Raw genomic sequence first — 15172 nt, forward strand, 5'->3', positions numbered from 1 at the left:
GGATAACATGGCTATTACCAGGGAGGATGGGACAGACTTTCAGGCTGATTCATGGAATCAACGTGCGCCGAAAAAACGGCGCACGCGTGCGAAAACGTGCGATTCGCAGAGAAACAGCAAAAATCGCAGTGCAAGTGTGATTATCGCACAGAAAACATCGCACATCAATTCATGGAAGTCCGTGCACGCACGAAATGTGGGATGTGCGCTGAGAAAGTGCGCAACGCACGCTGGCGCAGGCTGGCGCACAGGTCATCGAACGCCGTGCGATAAGGCCACAGCGAATTCGCACATAGCGCGGCACACATAACAAAAGTAGGCGTAACATGGGGCGTCACACGCAGAATGGGGAACAACTCGTGAAAATGTGGGCGTCACAGGGAAGTACAATAGGCAAGTGCGCATAACGCCCACACGCTCGCCTACAACACTTATTCATGGAATGGAATAGGGGAAAACAGCGCACGGCCAAAGACGCGCACAGGCCCATACTTGTCCGCCACACGAAAGCAGGCGGTAGCGACCCTGCGCAGGAAAAAAATGTGCGCCAAAGTCCTACACGCGCGAGAAGGCCCACAAGCGATCGGGCCTGGGGGAGCGTGTGCGTGTATTCCAGAGGTGCGCGAGAAGTTTCACACGCGATTGGCCTGTGCGTGTGTATTTCAGGGGTGCGCGAGAAGTTCCACACGCGATTGGCCTGGGGGAGCGTGTGCGTGTATTTCAGAGGTGCGCGAGAAGTTCCACACGCGATTGGCCTGGGCGTTTGTATTTCAGAGGTGCGCGAGAAGTTCCACACGCGATTGGCCTGGGCGCGTGTATTTCAGAGGTGCACAGGAAGTTTCACACGCGATTGGGCCTGGGGGAGCGGGGTACATGTATTTCAGGGGCTCGCGGGTGTTTCCACACGCGATCGGGCCTGGGGGAGCGTGTGCGTGTTTATCAGAGGTGCGTGGGAAGTTTCACACGCGATTGGGCTGCGTGCGGGTATTTCAGGGGTGCGCGGGAAGTTTCACACGCGATTGGGCTGCGTTCGGGTATTTCAGGGGTGCACAGGAAGTTTCACACGCGATTGGGCCTGGGGTACGTGTATTTCAGTGGCTCGCGGATGTTTCCACACGCGATCGGGCCTGGGGGAGCGGGGTACATGTATTTCAGGGGCTCGCGGGTGTTTCCACACGCGATCGTGCCTGGGGGAGCGGGGTACCACTCACCGTCTGCCTTGCGTGTAGAAGAACGCGTAGCCAACACCCACCCGCTGTGAAGTAATAGCGCGTGAACCCCAACGCCTGCAAGACACACGCACCGCACCCCACGAAAAGCAACGCCCGTGCGCGATACGTCACAGACACACATACGCGCTAAGGGCCTTTGGTCCAATGGAATCGCGTATGCGTGCTGACGCGCTAAGGGCCTATATTCAAATCACTCTGTATCAAGCTGGCCACGCGTAAGCACACGGAAGACCACGCTCCTGCCCAAAAGGCCGAATTACTGCCCCCCAGAGCCCCGAGCAGCCTCCCACGAGCCATCTGCTGCTGCCTGCCTGCTGCCACCGTGCCCTGCCATTTGGTGCCTGCACATCAGCCATCTGCAGGGGTCCAGTTGCTGTGTCCGCCCCTGCTGGAAAACACTCCCGACTGGGATACCATCGCTCCACAGCCCAGCCCCAGGACCCAGTTGCCCACCCACGCCTGCCTCGGGGGTCGCCATGTCGGGGCAAACACCATCCGAGACCACTGGCGACCCCCAGCCAGAAGGGCAGAGGGCCACCAGCTTCAGTCAGAAGGAAGTTGGTGTCCTGGTGGAGCTTGTCCTGGGGCATTATGATGCCCTCTTCGGATCACCACGCGCCGGCAAGGAAGGACGGGACAGGATCTGGGACGACTTTGTGGTTGCCATCAACGCGGAGGGGGTGGCAACCCGCAACATCAAGCAAGTCAAGAAGCGCTGAGAGGACTTCAGGTCCAGGACCCTCATAAAGGCCCGGCGCCTCGTGGAGGGGGGCCGGGGCAGCATGAGTACCATCCAGCTGAGGGTCCTGGAACGCGTATGCCCAGCGCTCCATGCCCAGATCCTTGAGAGACAGACCCGTCTGGAGTCGAGCGGTAAGTGGCCAAGCATTGCTGTGTGAGACAGGGCATGTTGCAGCGTGCTGGTTGTCTGATACTTGCCTGTATGTGTGACATAGGCCATGTACGCGTGTGTGTGTGCAGGGACATCATGGTCATGCATGTGAGACCAGTAATGTGTGAAGCACACGGTTGGTGTATGTGTTTAAATGCAACATGGGGAGCCCTATGCGGAATGGACACATGAGAGCATGCCAGTCTCTGTTCCTGGACATGGGTGTGGGTGAGGGATGGGTGCTGATGCCATGTACATGTATGCTGTCCATGTCTGTGTTTCTGACCTGCGTGTCTGCGACTTGTGGATGCCATGGATGCATGACACATGTCTGTGACAATGTTCAGATTCACTGATGCAGCCTAGTTATCCTTACATCCACTGTGTCTGGGGTGTACGAGTCCAGATGGATGAAAGTACGTTGAAGTGTGTGCATGTGATAGGCATGACCCATGATGCATGTGAGTCCAAAAACAACATTGTATGCTTCAAGAGTCCCTTGGACATGTTTGCTTATGTCCATAGCATGCGTCAGGCCTGTTACTGCATGTGTTTTGCCTGCACTGACCCATGTGTTGTGGAGGGACATGATGGAAGTGATCTTTGACAGTGCCACTCATCTGCTGTTACTTCCTGTCTAGGGGACCATTGTACAGTACCCTGATGCTTGTGTTCTATGTCTCCCTCTACACAGCGCAAAGTGAAGAAGAGGGCGGGGATGGCGCTGTGGAGCTAAGCGGCGGGGATGCCCCCACGGCTGCAGCGGAAGGGGTGGGTGAGCCCCCACAGGTCCTTGCAACGGCGGAAGACGGTGTGGAGCCATCCAGGTTGGTGGTTTCCACAGAGGAGGAGGAGGCCGCTACTGACCCGCACATGGGGCCTGGTGGGGGCATCCCTGCTGGTGCAAGTGGTGCAGTCCAGGGGCAGGGGCAGGAGGCATCACAGGTCGCCGTGGAGGTGCCTGTGCATGTCACTGTCCCTGACACTGTGACTGCACCACCATGCACCAGCAGGGATGCCCCATCCCAAGCCCGTCCGCAGGTAGGGGGGGATGTCCATGTCATCTGACTCCCCTCCACCTGCGGACGAGGGGACCCCTGGCCGTATGGAGAAGGTCCTGATTGGTGTCGCGTTGCGCACGGCTGTCATTCGTGATGAGGTGCGTGCTTCCCGGGGGGAGCACGCACGTCATCACTAAGAGCACCGTGCCAACGTGGCCCAGTTGGGAGCGGTCATGGTCGGGGGTCTCGTACATGTGTCGGGCACTCTGGCGACCCTCTCCTCCTCTGTGGAGGCTATGCACCAGTCATACTCCATGCCGTCTTCCGGCCCAGATGCCACCAGGGCCCCCTGTGGACCTGCCCCGACCAATGCAGCCACCTCGGTGGGGATCCCATCCCTGCCACAGTCGGGAGTCCGAGGCCCAGCAGGGGTGGACACACCAGCAACTGGACCCCAGCAGATGGAGGATGTGACAGCATCATCGGGCAGGGCACGTGCACGACGGCGTCGGTGGTTTCCATCAGCCTGGATGCCATCGTGCTGGCACAGGCAGTTGCGTCGGAGGCAGCGGCAGGCTCGACGTGGGAGGCATCATGGCTCGGGGCCATCAACATCAGGGGTGCAGGCATCGGCCGGAGGGCAGAAGAACCCTGGAATAGGAGTGGCTTCCGTGTGGGAGCGGTTGGGCCAGCAGATAGGTGCGGAGCGGCAGCGGGCAGAGGAGGAACGGCTCACAATGGTCAGGGCGGAGAACTCCATGCGGAGGGCGCTGAGGCGGGCTGAGTGCCTCGAGGGTCTTCGCAGGAAGTTGGAGCTGGACACTGCATTATCCCTGCAGGACCTCGGGGCCAGGGAACATGCCCGCCTCCAAGCCATTGAACAGGAGTTCGATGATGCCCTGGCCCATGACAACAACCAGTGAGTCGTCGGACTAGCCCGCTGCCCTTGTAAATAGTTATGTAGTTAGTGTAGGTTTCCTTTGCTTTTTTATTTATTTTGGACCTTTTGGACAATGGGCCACATTTATGTATATAGTTTTATTTTATTAGGTAGTATTTTTATGTAGGTTTCATTTCTACAGTTGGGATCATGGACCCTGGTTTGTTTATCTGTATATAGTTGACTGTTGGATTTTTTTTTTTTGGATTTACCCATGGGGCAATGGTTTTCGGTTTTGTTTTTACCTTGGATTTACTTTCTTGAACTGTGACTTTGGACACCTTTCCTTTGGATTATGATTTGTCGTTTTTCATTATTTTACGGACATGCTGCTTTTGGTTTTTGATTCCCATTGTCATTTGTTTATTTTTAATTCCATTTATGCTGTTTTTAATATATTTTTTTCATCAAACTTCAATGTGTAGTATCATCTCATTGGTATCATGCATATCATGATATGGGTTTTGAGATTCACTGACACCCATTGGGTGTATGTGAGGGCCATGTGTTCATTTCCAGACTTGCTATTGGGGTTCTATCATGTCATTGCCATTTCTAAGTTGGTGGATGCAATACTCGAGTGGGTGTTTTGCATTTGGAGGCTGACCATAAGGGCCAGGGATCTAGATTGTGAGGACATGTTGGCTGGGGGACATGTGTGGGGGCCTGCTGGCATGTGCCCCGCAATGCTGGGGGGGTGGGGGTGGTGGGAGACATGGGTGGGGGCCTGGTGGAGGGTGCCCCTGCACTGCTGGGGGTGGGGGTGCAAGGGGACATGAGTGGGGGCCTGCTGGCAGGTGCCCCGCAATGCTGGGGGGTGGGGGTGGTGGGGGACATGAGTTGGACATGGGTGGGGGCCTGCTGGCAGGTGCCCCGCAATGCTGGGGGTGGGGGTGCAAGGGGACATGAGTGGGACATGAGTGGGGGCCTGCTGGCAGGTGCCCTGCAATGCTGGGGTTGGGGGTGCAAGGGGACATGAGTGGGGGCCTGCTGGCAGGTGCCCCGCCATGGTGGGGGTGCAAGGGGACATGAGTGGGAGATGAGTGGGGGCCTGCTGGCAGATGCCCCGCAATTCTGGGGGTGGGGGTGCAAGGGGACATGAGTTGGTGATCATTAGTGCAAGGAGACATGTGCCTTTGCTGGGGGGCATGCCCATGTTGGGTGGGCTGCCTGCAGGACATGACCAGGGATGCAGGGTAGTCCCCTGTGGTGTGGGCTGCCTGCAGGGGCCGTGGAGGGTGTACAGGGAACACCTGGGAGGACCCACACTGGCAAATCACATGTAGGACTCCCTGGCACCCCTGAAATACACGTACCCTGCTGAAATCGCGTGTGAAACTTTCCGCGCACCCCTGGTATACACGCACACGCTCCCCCAGGCCAATCACGTGTGGAACTTCTCGCGCACCCCTGAAATACACGCGCCCAGGGCAATTGCATGTGGAACTTCTCGCGCACCTCTGAAATACACGCGCCCAGGCCAATCGCGTGTGGAACTTCTCGCGCACCCCTGAAATACACGCGCCCAGGCCAATCGCGTGTGGAACTTCTCGCGCACCCCTGAAATACACGCGCCCAGGCCAATCGCGTGTGGAACTTCTCGCGCACCCCTGAAATATATGCGCCCAGGCTAATCGCATGTGGAACTTCTCGCGCACCTCTGGAATACACGCACCCAGGCCATTCGCGTGTAATACTTCTCGCGCATCCCTGAAATACATGCACACGCTCCCCCAGGCCAGGTCGCATGTGAAACCACCCGCGAGCCCCTGAAATACACGCGCCCAGGCCAATCGCATGTGGAACTTCTCGCGCACCTCTGGAATACACGCACCCAGGCCATTCGCATGTAATACTTCTCGCGCATCCCTGAAATACATGCACACGCTCCCCCAGGCCAGGTCACGTGTGAGACTTCTCGCGCACGCGTGTTCCCGACACCCGTAATACGCGTTCCCCGCTTTGCGTTTGCTGTTTGCCAGTCCGGTAAACTGGTACAGGGTTGGCGCAGCCCTTTGCGATGGTTTTGCGATCTTGGTGGCTTTTCCTTGCGCAAGGGTGTTCTTGGGGGGCGTAACTGGCGCTGCTGCAGGGTCGCTGCACCACGTCTGCTTTTGGAGGTGGGAATCCATGAATACGCTGTGCGCGGAAATTGATTTTATCGCACGCGGCTGGCGCAGACATTCGCACGGGCACGCTGTGCGCCAGCCGCGTGCTACACTTTTGAGAGGAATTACATGAATCGGCCTGTTTATTTTCAAGTATTTTCTCGCTAACGTGGGAATCGACAAACATTACGTTATTTGATTTATATTTATTTGTAGTGCGCATACTGGAGCAGAATATATCACATCTGGGTGCAGATTTTATTACAAAATGGTACAAAAAAACGAATCAAAGCGGACAGAATAAAAAGATTAGATGAACAGGTAAGTCTTAAATGCTTTGTGGAAGGGGGGGAGGGGAGTCCATAAGGTGCAGGCCAATAGGAGGAGAGCCCCATGGGCGAGGACCTAGAACAGGGAAACACCCGTCTCCACATTGCACAAGTATGGCATGTGCTAGTGAGCGAAGAATGCGTGTTGGCTGATGCACATGCATTCTCTGAGAGAGATACAGTGGTGCAAGACCATGCAGGCATTTAAAGACCAAGCACACTATCTTAAACTCCATCCTCTGCTTAGCTGGCAGCCAATGCACAGCTCTACGCTGTTTGGAACCCAAAGAGAACTTTGGTAAATGGAAAACCAGTCAAGTGTGGCAGTGTGTGCAACCTGTAGCCGTTGCTGCGGGTATACCTGCCAGGGTGGCATTTGCATAGTTAATCGAAGAATAAACTAACTAGTGCACAGACTACAAATGACTGCTCCGCTGCAGCAATAGAAGGCATGCTGATCATAACAGGCAAGTCCGATAGAAAAGGGACATAGTTACCTCTCCCTACCTGAGACTCACAGCCTACATTGGATTGCCAATAACAATCAAGATTATTGACTCTATTGGCAAAGCGAGTTGGGAGACTAAACATGGGAGGGGCGGATGGTGTGAGGAACCAGGGACGAGACACGGACACAGGGGGCTCATGTTGATTGGTATAAACTTTTATTAAATAATAAAGAGGTTGGAAAATGCCTTGCTACCCCCCCATCTAGGAGGCATTTCCCCATCTCAACCAAAACTTGCCCTGTGTCAATATGTCCAAAGCAAACACGTCCTGTGTCTGAAATCCTATGATAACCGTCTCATTCTAAAAGTAACTCTAAGGTATAACGGTATTGAAAAGTGCACAAATGTTCAAGTTCAACAAAAAGGTATACATCCAACAAATGTTCCAAATGGATAATGTTCAGAGTTCCAGGGAATGGCTCCCTTCCCCAGGTTTCTCTCCCACAAAGCAAAATTTCCAAAGAATAACTAAGTTCTTTTTAGCCCAAGAGGATAACCCCTCCCTCTCGGTGTAGCCATTCACACCAGGGGAAATGACCCCCTTCCCCAGGTCTTTTCCACATCCAATGCAATTAAAAATCCTAATGATATGAAGCTTCTTTGGGATTCTCTTTTTAAAATGCCACAAATGTAATTCAAAATCTTAAGAGCACGAGTCTTTCTTAGGATTCCCTGGCTTGCAAAACACCTGGTATACTATCCTGCCAGGTTCTGGTATACTACCCGGTATACTATCCTGCCAGGTTCTCTCAGAGTTCCTTGATACAGTTTGGGTGTGGGTCCCAGACCCGCAAAACACCTGGTACTCTGCCAGATGCTCTCATATGATCATTCACTTTCAAGATCTGAAGGCATATGCTTCACCCCATACCTCCCCAAGATCCTCATCACTGGTGTATTTTCTATCTCCCCAAATACAGGACTATGAAACTCGGTTTGTGATGTAAACCGTAGGGAATTTTCCTCACGTTCCAGTTAGGAACCAGGAATGCCTTCTCCAGCTCCCTTCTGGGGCTTCGACTTCTGACTGTGGGCTCACCGGTTTTAGGAGGGCTCCCTTGGCTTTTCCAACCCCACTTGGGTCCTTTGCAGCTTCCGCTCTCGCTCTCCACTTTGGGCTGCATGTCTCTGCGGCTGATGGTGGTCTGCATGTCATTCCAGCTTCTCTTGCCGGCGCTCAGCTCATTTGCCCAACATCACGCTCCAGCATTTATCCTGCCCGCGAGAATGCATCTCCTCTGGAGACGCTGCCTCCCTCTTTCTTTGTGTCACTTCTTTGCCTCGCTCGCCACCTCCTGGATTCAAAGCCTGAGCTAGAAAGTCTTCACGGTTCTCCCACATCTCTGTGCTTGCCTGTCCACCCGACAGCTTGGCTCGACTTCCCCAGCAGTGTTAAGGCAGTGGGATCTCCCTGCATTTCTCCACGGCTCCATCTTTGAACTCCTGCAAACATGCTGTTTTGAAACAATCGGAATTCTCGAGAAGCTAAACTGCCCACCGCAGTCTAGCTGAGCAATCTTCATTCCGGTTGCTCTCTTCCTCCGATCAGTCTTAGTTACTGATGTAACTATGTGATAGTTAAAGGTTCTATTAGTAACTGTGGGAGAATACTGAGGGTTACTGTCACAATATGCAATGGGGGCCTGAGGTACTGAAGGGGTGACCCTAAAAAGGGAATGGATGATACCATGTCTCATCGGAGGATGCCCGTCCATCCCCGAGGGTTGCATCCCCTCATGTGGTCCTACCTCCCATAGCCACCCCCAGGGTCAGGATCAGGTAGCCGCTGTCATCCCCTGGCCACATGAGGAGAGGCGGAATATAAATAATAAAGAGTAGAGGGGACAGTGATGATCCCTGGGATATGCATCTGAGAGACAAGACGCCAATTTTAACTTGCTGGGCGAGGTCCTTTAAGAGCTGACAAAATCAGCCCACTGCCTGGTGGGATATACCTGCAATTTCAGCCGTTCTGGTACCAAACCTTTTAAATCCCAGCTAAATATGCAGAATGTCTACGAGCCACACAAGCTGGTATGGAATCATACGTATAATTTGTTACCGTGGGAAATGGCATATTCTTTATTACATATAGTGTCCCTTGTTGTACAACCTAATATGGACCACTATGTTGCAAGCAAGAATGTGCTTGGTCTTCAGGGCGGGTTGCTGTAAAATGTCCTGGATCTCTACTTTAATTGTTTTGGCTTAATAAAAGTTTAAAAAAAAATGTTTAAAAAGGAAGCTGAATTAACACTAGATTACATATTCTGTGCCGTACCGCTACACAAACCAAAAATGCAGACTTTTGAGACAACCCTGGCTTTCCAGTGTGCGTTGATCTAGTTGGTGGAAAGCATGAGGTGGTTAATAATTAAAAAAAAAAGACAATGACAAATGGAAGACAAACAGAACAACACATATGATCTGCATGTGGACAACGTATTAAAGGGCCTGCAGACTATGTCATATTTATCAAGGAGATTCTTCAGCATGTACAACATCATTACCTGGCTGATCCAATAATAAGGCCCTGAATCCAGTTAATAAAGGAAGGTTTAGTGGGTGACGTACAAGACTTCAGTTTCTCTTTTATTGGCATGTTGAGTGCTCAGTAAAATCAAAGTTCGCCACATTCAGGCAAATGTTAAATCTTGTTGGAAGATCCCGACAAGGTGGCGTATGGGATCATGGGAGCGATGGAGAATGGTTGACAGGTCAATGAGCATGAAGACCTATCCAGATATTGCAAAGTCAGTTGCAAGAGCAGACTATATGGATGTAGGAACCCATGCAATTCTTCCAGTGGCAACACTCGTCCGACATTAACAACTTGTAGTACTGCCAAAAGGAGATCCTTTGCTGGATTTAACAAACAAGACTTACTTTTGGCATAGCTCCTTTGATCATCAAAAACCCCTTCCAATTTTTCTGAATATTTTGCAGGATTTGTCCTCCTCCATACATAGTAGCCTATAGAAAGTTGACACAGAAAGGGGACACATGCGTGACAGGACAAGAAGAGTAGCAGGGTCCCCAAATGTAAAGTTGTGGACTAAGAGCCAGGTTTTCAGTCTGGCAACCAGAGTGTTATAACGCAGCAATTCCCCGTCTGGGAACTTCGACCTGAACTTCGTGAAATCGAAGGATAACATCCCACAATCTGGCAGACATCCTTCATCACCAGATACCCACGCGGGACCCTGGCTTCCAATGGGTGTTTGTATTGTCACCTTACGATTTGCATTATACCATAGCGATGCCCTTCAATGTTGTAGACCGCTTTTGCCCAACTCTGGATCGCTTCCCAACCCAACTTCAGATGATTAGCAATCTGGGAATGATTATTGGAAAGGACCTCAATGGGAATAGAAGACGACATCAAGAATGAATAATTCCTATGAGAAATTATCGCGGGAATGAAAAGAGGGGACAGAAGGGAACAGCGGATGTGTGAAGTGATGAGCATCTTAACTCGGCACGCCTCCACCCCAGCACTGCTGCAAAGCCCATGAAAACATCCATCATATGACAAAGGATTCAACATCAGATACAAAAGGACCTTGTGGCTGGCATCAATTGGGGGCTATACACACACACACACCCGATCCCCCCCCCAGGGGCATCCTTACTGTACATTTTGCTCTAACGTACTAGGATGATGCCTCACAACTCCAATACTTGTATTTGCGCTGGACTGATTAACAAGACAACATTTTCTGCCAATTGCACAGATTCCAGGGGATACATTATTTAAACCCAGTCTCCAGAAATTGTGAAATTAGAATCTGCTCAACTGCCACAAGCTTTTGAATACAAACTATGTCAACGGTAACCAGATTGTCGTTGCATAATGCTTTTTGGCAGCATAGGGAAATCCAAACACTGACATGATGGATAGTATTTTATTTTGCCTGGGTGCAAGGGCCCATATAATGAGAACAAGCAGGGGTCAAATACCCTGTTCTCTGGAATGTGTCTTCCACTCAGGAGAGTCTACAACCATGTTTTAGATCACTGCACCCTTCGCAGAGGAGAAATATCCATTTGCATATCTGTCTGGCCCCACCCTCATGGCAGTCCAGCACCGAAATGCTAGGCACTTCTCTGAACAAGAGTGCCATCAGCAACCCCAGACACGTGTTTCAGACTAGTCAGCCTCATCAGTGAAGTGAAGCTGAGCCTCTCTAAGACACAGGGCCTCATTACAACTGTGCTGTTCTGGAGTTTGCGGACCGGCACAGTACGACGCTGCGAGCGGGTGCCGTCCCACCCGCTAGGGTCAGACGGGAGGAACAGCACCTGCCCGTAGAGTTTCACAGGAGCACTGGCACCATTACGGTGCTTCTGTGTTCCCCATTCCCATTGAGTCTTATGGGAATCAATGGAAATGGGGAATAACAAAATTACCGGTGGCTGACTTTCCGGCTTCCGGACTCGGAATAGCCCGGTGGCACCGGGAAGTCAGTCGCCAGCAATTCATTATGGGTCTGGCGGCAAGCTTCCGGTTTTACCGGCACATTTACCGCCAGACCCGTAATGAGGCCCACAGTGAGCAAGAGGTCCATGTGTGGATTACCCTGGGTTACTTGGGGTGAAACCCCAAGTTTTGCAAAGTTACAACGGACTGTGGGAGCCTCTCTACTGAAAACAATCACGGGTCAAATACCCTGCTGTTCTATGGAATTTCTTCCACTCAGGAGGGTCCACAACCACGTTTTAGCTCACTGACCCTTCCCAGAGTAGAAATATCCATTTGTACATCAGTCTGGTCCCACCCACACAGGCAGACTGACGTCGAAATGTTAGGCAATTCCCCTCTGAACAAGAGTACCATCAGCAACCACAGACATGCGTTTCGACCCGGGTTGATCAAGCCCAGGCCGAGCATGGTCACTTCTTCCCTAATGTGCTCGGGCTGGAGATAGAATTTCACTACCCTCTTGATTCCATTTGAGCCCTTAACATGTACCTCAGAAACATCTCCATTTAATATTCATCTCCTTTGCAACCTCTAAAGTGTAAACCCATTCTGCGCGGAGGCATAGGAACTCGACTAGACTATTTCGGTAGTAAAATCGAGGCCTTTAGCTACCCCTTTGCAGTAGCCTTTCTTTCACCTTTGCAGCACACATAATCCTAGCCACGCCTCTGGACCTAACAAGTGGTGCCTGAAGCTAATCTAGTTGGGCCCATCACAGTGATATTAGCATCTATAAATGCCCACACAGCTCTGCTGAGCCGGCATTTATAGATTTTGGGTGAGTCTAGCACGCTCAGGTCCAACCCTGTCTAAGCCTCTGCACAGGTCATGTATTTTCTGCTCTTAGGTGGTCTACATAGAGGATGTTCTCCTATGTGGTGGTTGTATCTTCATCTTACAAGCACCCTGCTGCGCATCGAAGCATAACGTGCTTGTATTGCCCCACTGCATCCCGAGTTTCCTCTCCGATTGGTCGGCTGTAGCTTGGCATTCTGATTGGGGCCTTTGGAGGAGAGGAAAGGTCCAGGGAAGCCGGCAGTGAGTGTGTCTATATGTTTGTCTGAGGGAGACACTCTTACAAAACGCACACCCAATATATACTTAATATTCCAAAGATTTGCACTGTATACAGAATTAAGGTAAAGTCAGACCCGTGTGGTTGGACATTTCTTTACTATTTCGTTTTGATTTCATACAGGGATCTAAAGTTCTTCAGTTCCATGCATGAGAAAGCCACCCAGCCCTATTTTCCATTTTATTCGGGGACTTGTAGTTTTGAATTTTCCATTTTGAACTACGAATCCCAGAATTCCAAGAAAAAAAATGGACTGCGTTGCTCTCTCTCCCCCCATGCATGGGAATGGGAAACGTGTGAAGGCGGCATAGAATTGTTCTCATGCTCATGCGACTATCATGAGAGAAGACAAGGACATCCCAAGAAGTCCCCTAAGAAGTCGAACATCACTGCAGTTCCTGGTACTTCAGCAATCAATGCTGACCTTATCAGTTCTAATGGACAAAGGAGGCCTGTGCTGTGCAGGACAAGGAACCTGCCTCTTCATAACATATATAAACAATGACTACACACCTAAACACAACAATAAAAGAATGCACACACAGGCCTTCAATCAACACATTTGTTGGCGACTTCTTTTAAACACTTCCCTATAAACAATCCCAGAAAATGTCAAAGTGACACGAAAGTACCTTTTTTGGACCATGCTACGGTAAAAAGTAATTGATTGCATTGTGTTCATTCCCTCCTTATCGTCTAATATCAGGCTCGAAATGTTATGCACATTAGTATTTTTTCAACATAATTTATGTATTTATTCATTTATTCATACAGCGCCCCTAACCCTGGGGTATCTGGGCGCATTCATGACTGTAAATAAGCAACATCACTACTCTAATCGTAGGCGTTTCTATTAATCATTCATATGGAGCACAAGAGAAAATGAATTTTGTTTTGACGAAGGCCGGTTCACTGGGATTAAGAAATGGCGCAGTGTAATACAATATGAACATAACATACCTTTCTCTGTTTCATTGCAGTCTATGCCGGTGAAGCCATCAGGACAGATGCAGGTAAAGGGAGAGTTGGACAAGCCACTCAGGCAGGTGCCTCCATTCTGACATAGGTTCACTTCACAGAATTCACCTGAAATACAACAGTCAGATATTGAGAACAAGGTATGCATCCGGTTGGGCAGAGTGTTGTGCCCGTTTCTTGTTGTCACAACATCTTTGACGTCGTCGTAGTTAAAAAAGAAATAAAAAAGAAACCTGAACTGGGTTGAAGCCTAAAGGATGTCTCTGACAAGAGAACCATTCCTGACAACAAAACGTAGAGAACCATTCCTGACAACAAAACATATCTGTTTCGGCTTGGCACATCCGAGGGTTTTTCAGGATCAGAACAATGGCGCTGTAACAGCGTTACTGTGGGACAGCGTGTTTATCTGGGAAAGAAAGGCCCTTTCTGTTCAGGGAAAGCAAGCTTGCCAAGCAAAACTTTCATACTCAAAGCAAGTCTGTCCCATTTGCCCCAAAAACTCCAGTCCAATTGTCATCAATTTGCAGTATTTCACAAAACTCTAGAACAGTGCCTCAGTATTTGGCTCTGCAGATGCTTTGGACTACAACTCCCATTAGCCCATTCAGCACAGTACATGATGACTGATTTTAGGAGCGGTAGAGCCGCAGGTTCGAAACCCCCTACTTTACCAAATGTTACCCTTTGGGAAGCCTAAGGCTGGGACAAAGACATGCCATGGAGTAGGAAGGTCATTGGCGACCTCTGATGAGCCTTGAGAGGTTTTAACCATTCCTGGGTGGTTTATGCAGGCATATGTGAATTCTAGATACTGAACCTGTCCGGTGATATGGCTCCCTGATAACAGCCAAAAATGAGACACATTTTTGCTGTCTCGTTTGTCGGCTGTTATCACGAAGAAACACAAGAGTTCTACAGCGAGGCATTACGTCTCACTCGTGCACCGGGGTCAAAATGACAAGACTATATCAAGATCTTCTGAATATCGAACTTCCAAACGATGATATAACTATCATTGCATATTCTACTTTGGGGCCTTTGTTGGCAGGTTTTTGACAACAAGATAAAGAGGGAGAAATATACAGCATCCTGGTTGCTACCAAGTACCCAATTTAAATTGATCGTAGCGAATTCGGCCAGTACCATTCGCTCGATTAAAAACTATCAAATGGGGTAATAAGTACCAAACATGGGGAGCAGGGGTAGCTGGGGTGTCCCCCACTTCCGAGGTTTTGGAGGCAGGAGAGGGGGGGGAGAAGAAAAGGGGACCCTGCAGCGGCAGATCCAACCCGCATAAGAGGGACGGAACGGACGCTGTAGGGTCAGAAGAAAACTGGATGGGAAAAGGTGAGTAGTGGGTGGGTGGGCGATGTATTGGAGGCTGTGGGGGGGTACAAGCTTGGCCGTATTTAGCTGCAGAAAAATTGTCTTAGCGGCCGAATTGACCACGGTCAATTCAGCTGCGAAGAATTCTGCCACAGCCAAATCGAATACATCCTCTGGCTTTGAAGTGTATCTTCCATATTGGCTCAGCACCAATATAAGACTGAGTGGAGCAATGTCTTCAAACTGAGCCCTTTGGTGGGTAGCCTCGATTCACTTTCCAGCCTGCAATTAATAAT

At 50.6% G+C, this 15172-nt stretch overlaps 1 protein-coding gene across 2 annotated transcripts in view; it reads right to left on the reverse strand.

Moving 5' to 3' along the window:
* The window catches only part of MFGE8 (milk fat globule EGF and factor V/VIII domain containing), a 386330-nt gene that overhangs the window by 267858 nt on the left and 103300 nt on the right, over positions 1-15172 (reverse strand). For both annotated transcript variants that reach the window (XM_069624298.1, XM_069624299.1), the window contains exon 2: positions 13530-13655. In XM_069624298.1, the coding sequence (XP_069480399.1) occupies positions 13530-13655 (126 nt within the window). The remainder of the gene's footprint in view (positions 1-13529; positions 13656-15172) is intronic.

This window comes from Ambystoma mexicanum, chromosome 11 (assembly GCF_040938575.1).
Source record: "Ambystoma mexicanum isolate Mex_15411 chromosome 11, UKY_AmexF1_1, whole genome shotgun sequence".
Lineage (NCBI taxonomy): Eukaryota > Metazoa > Chordata > Amphibia > Caudata > Ambystomatidae > Ambystoma > Ambystoma mexicanum.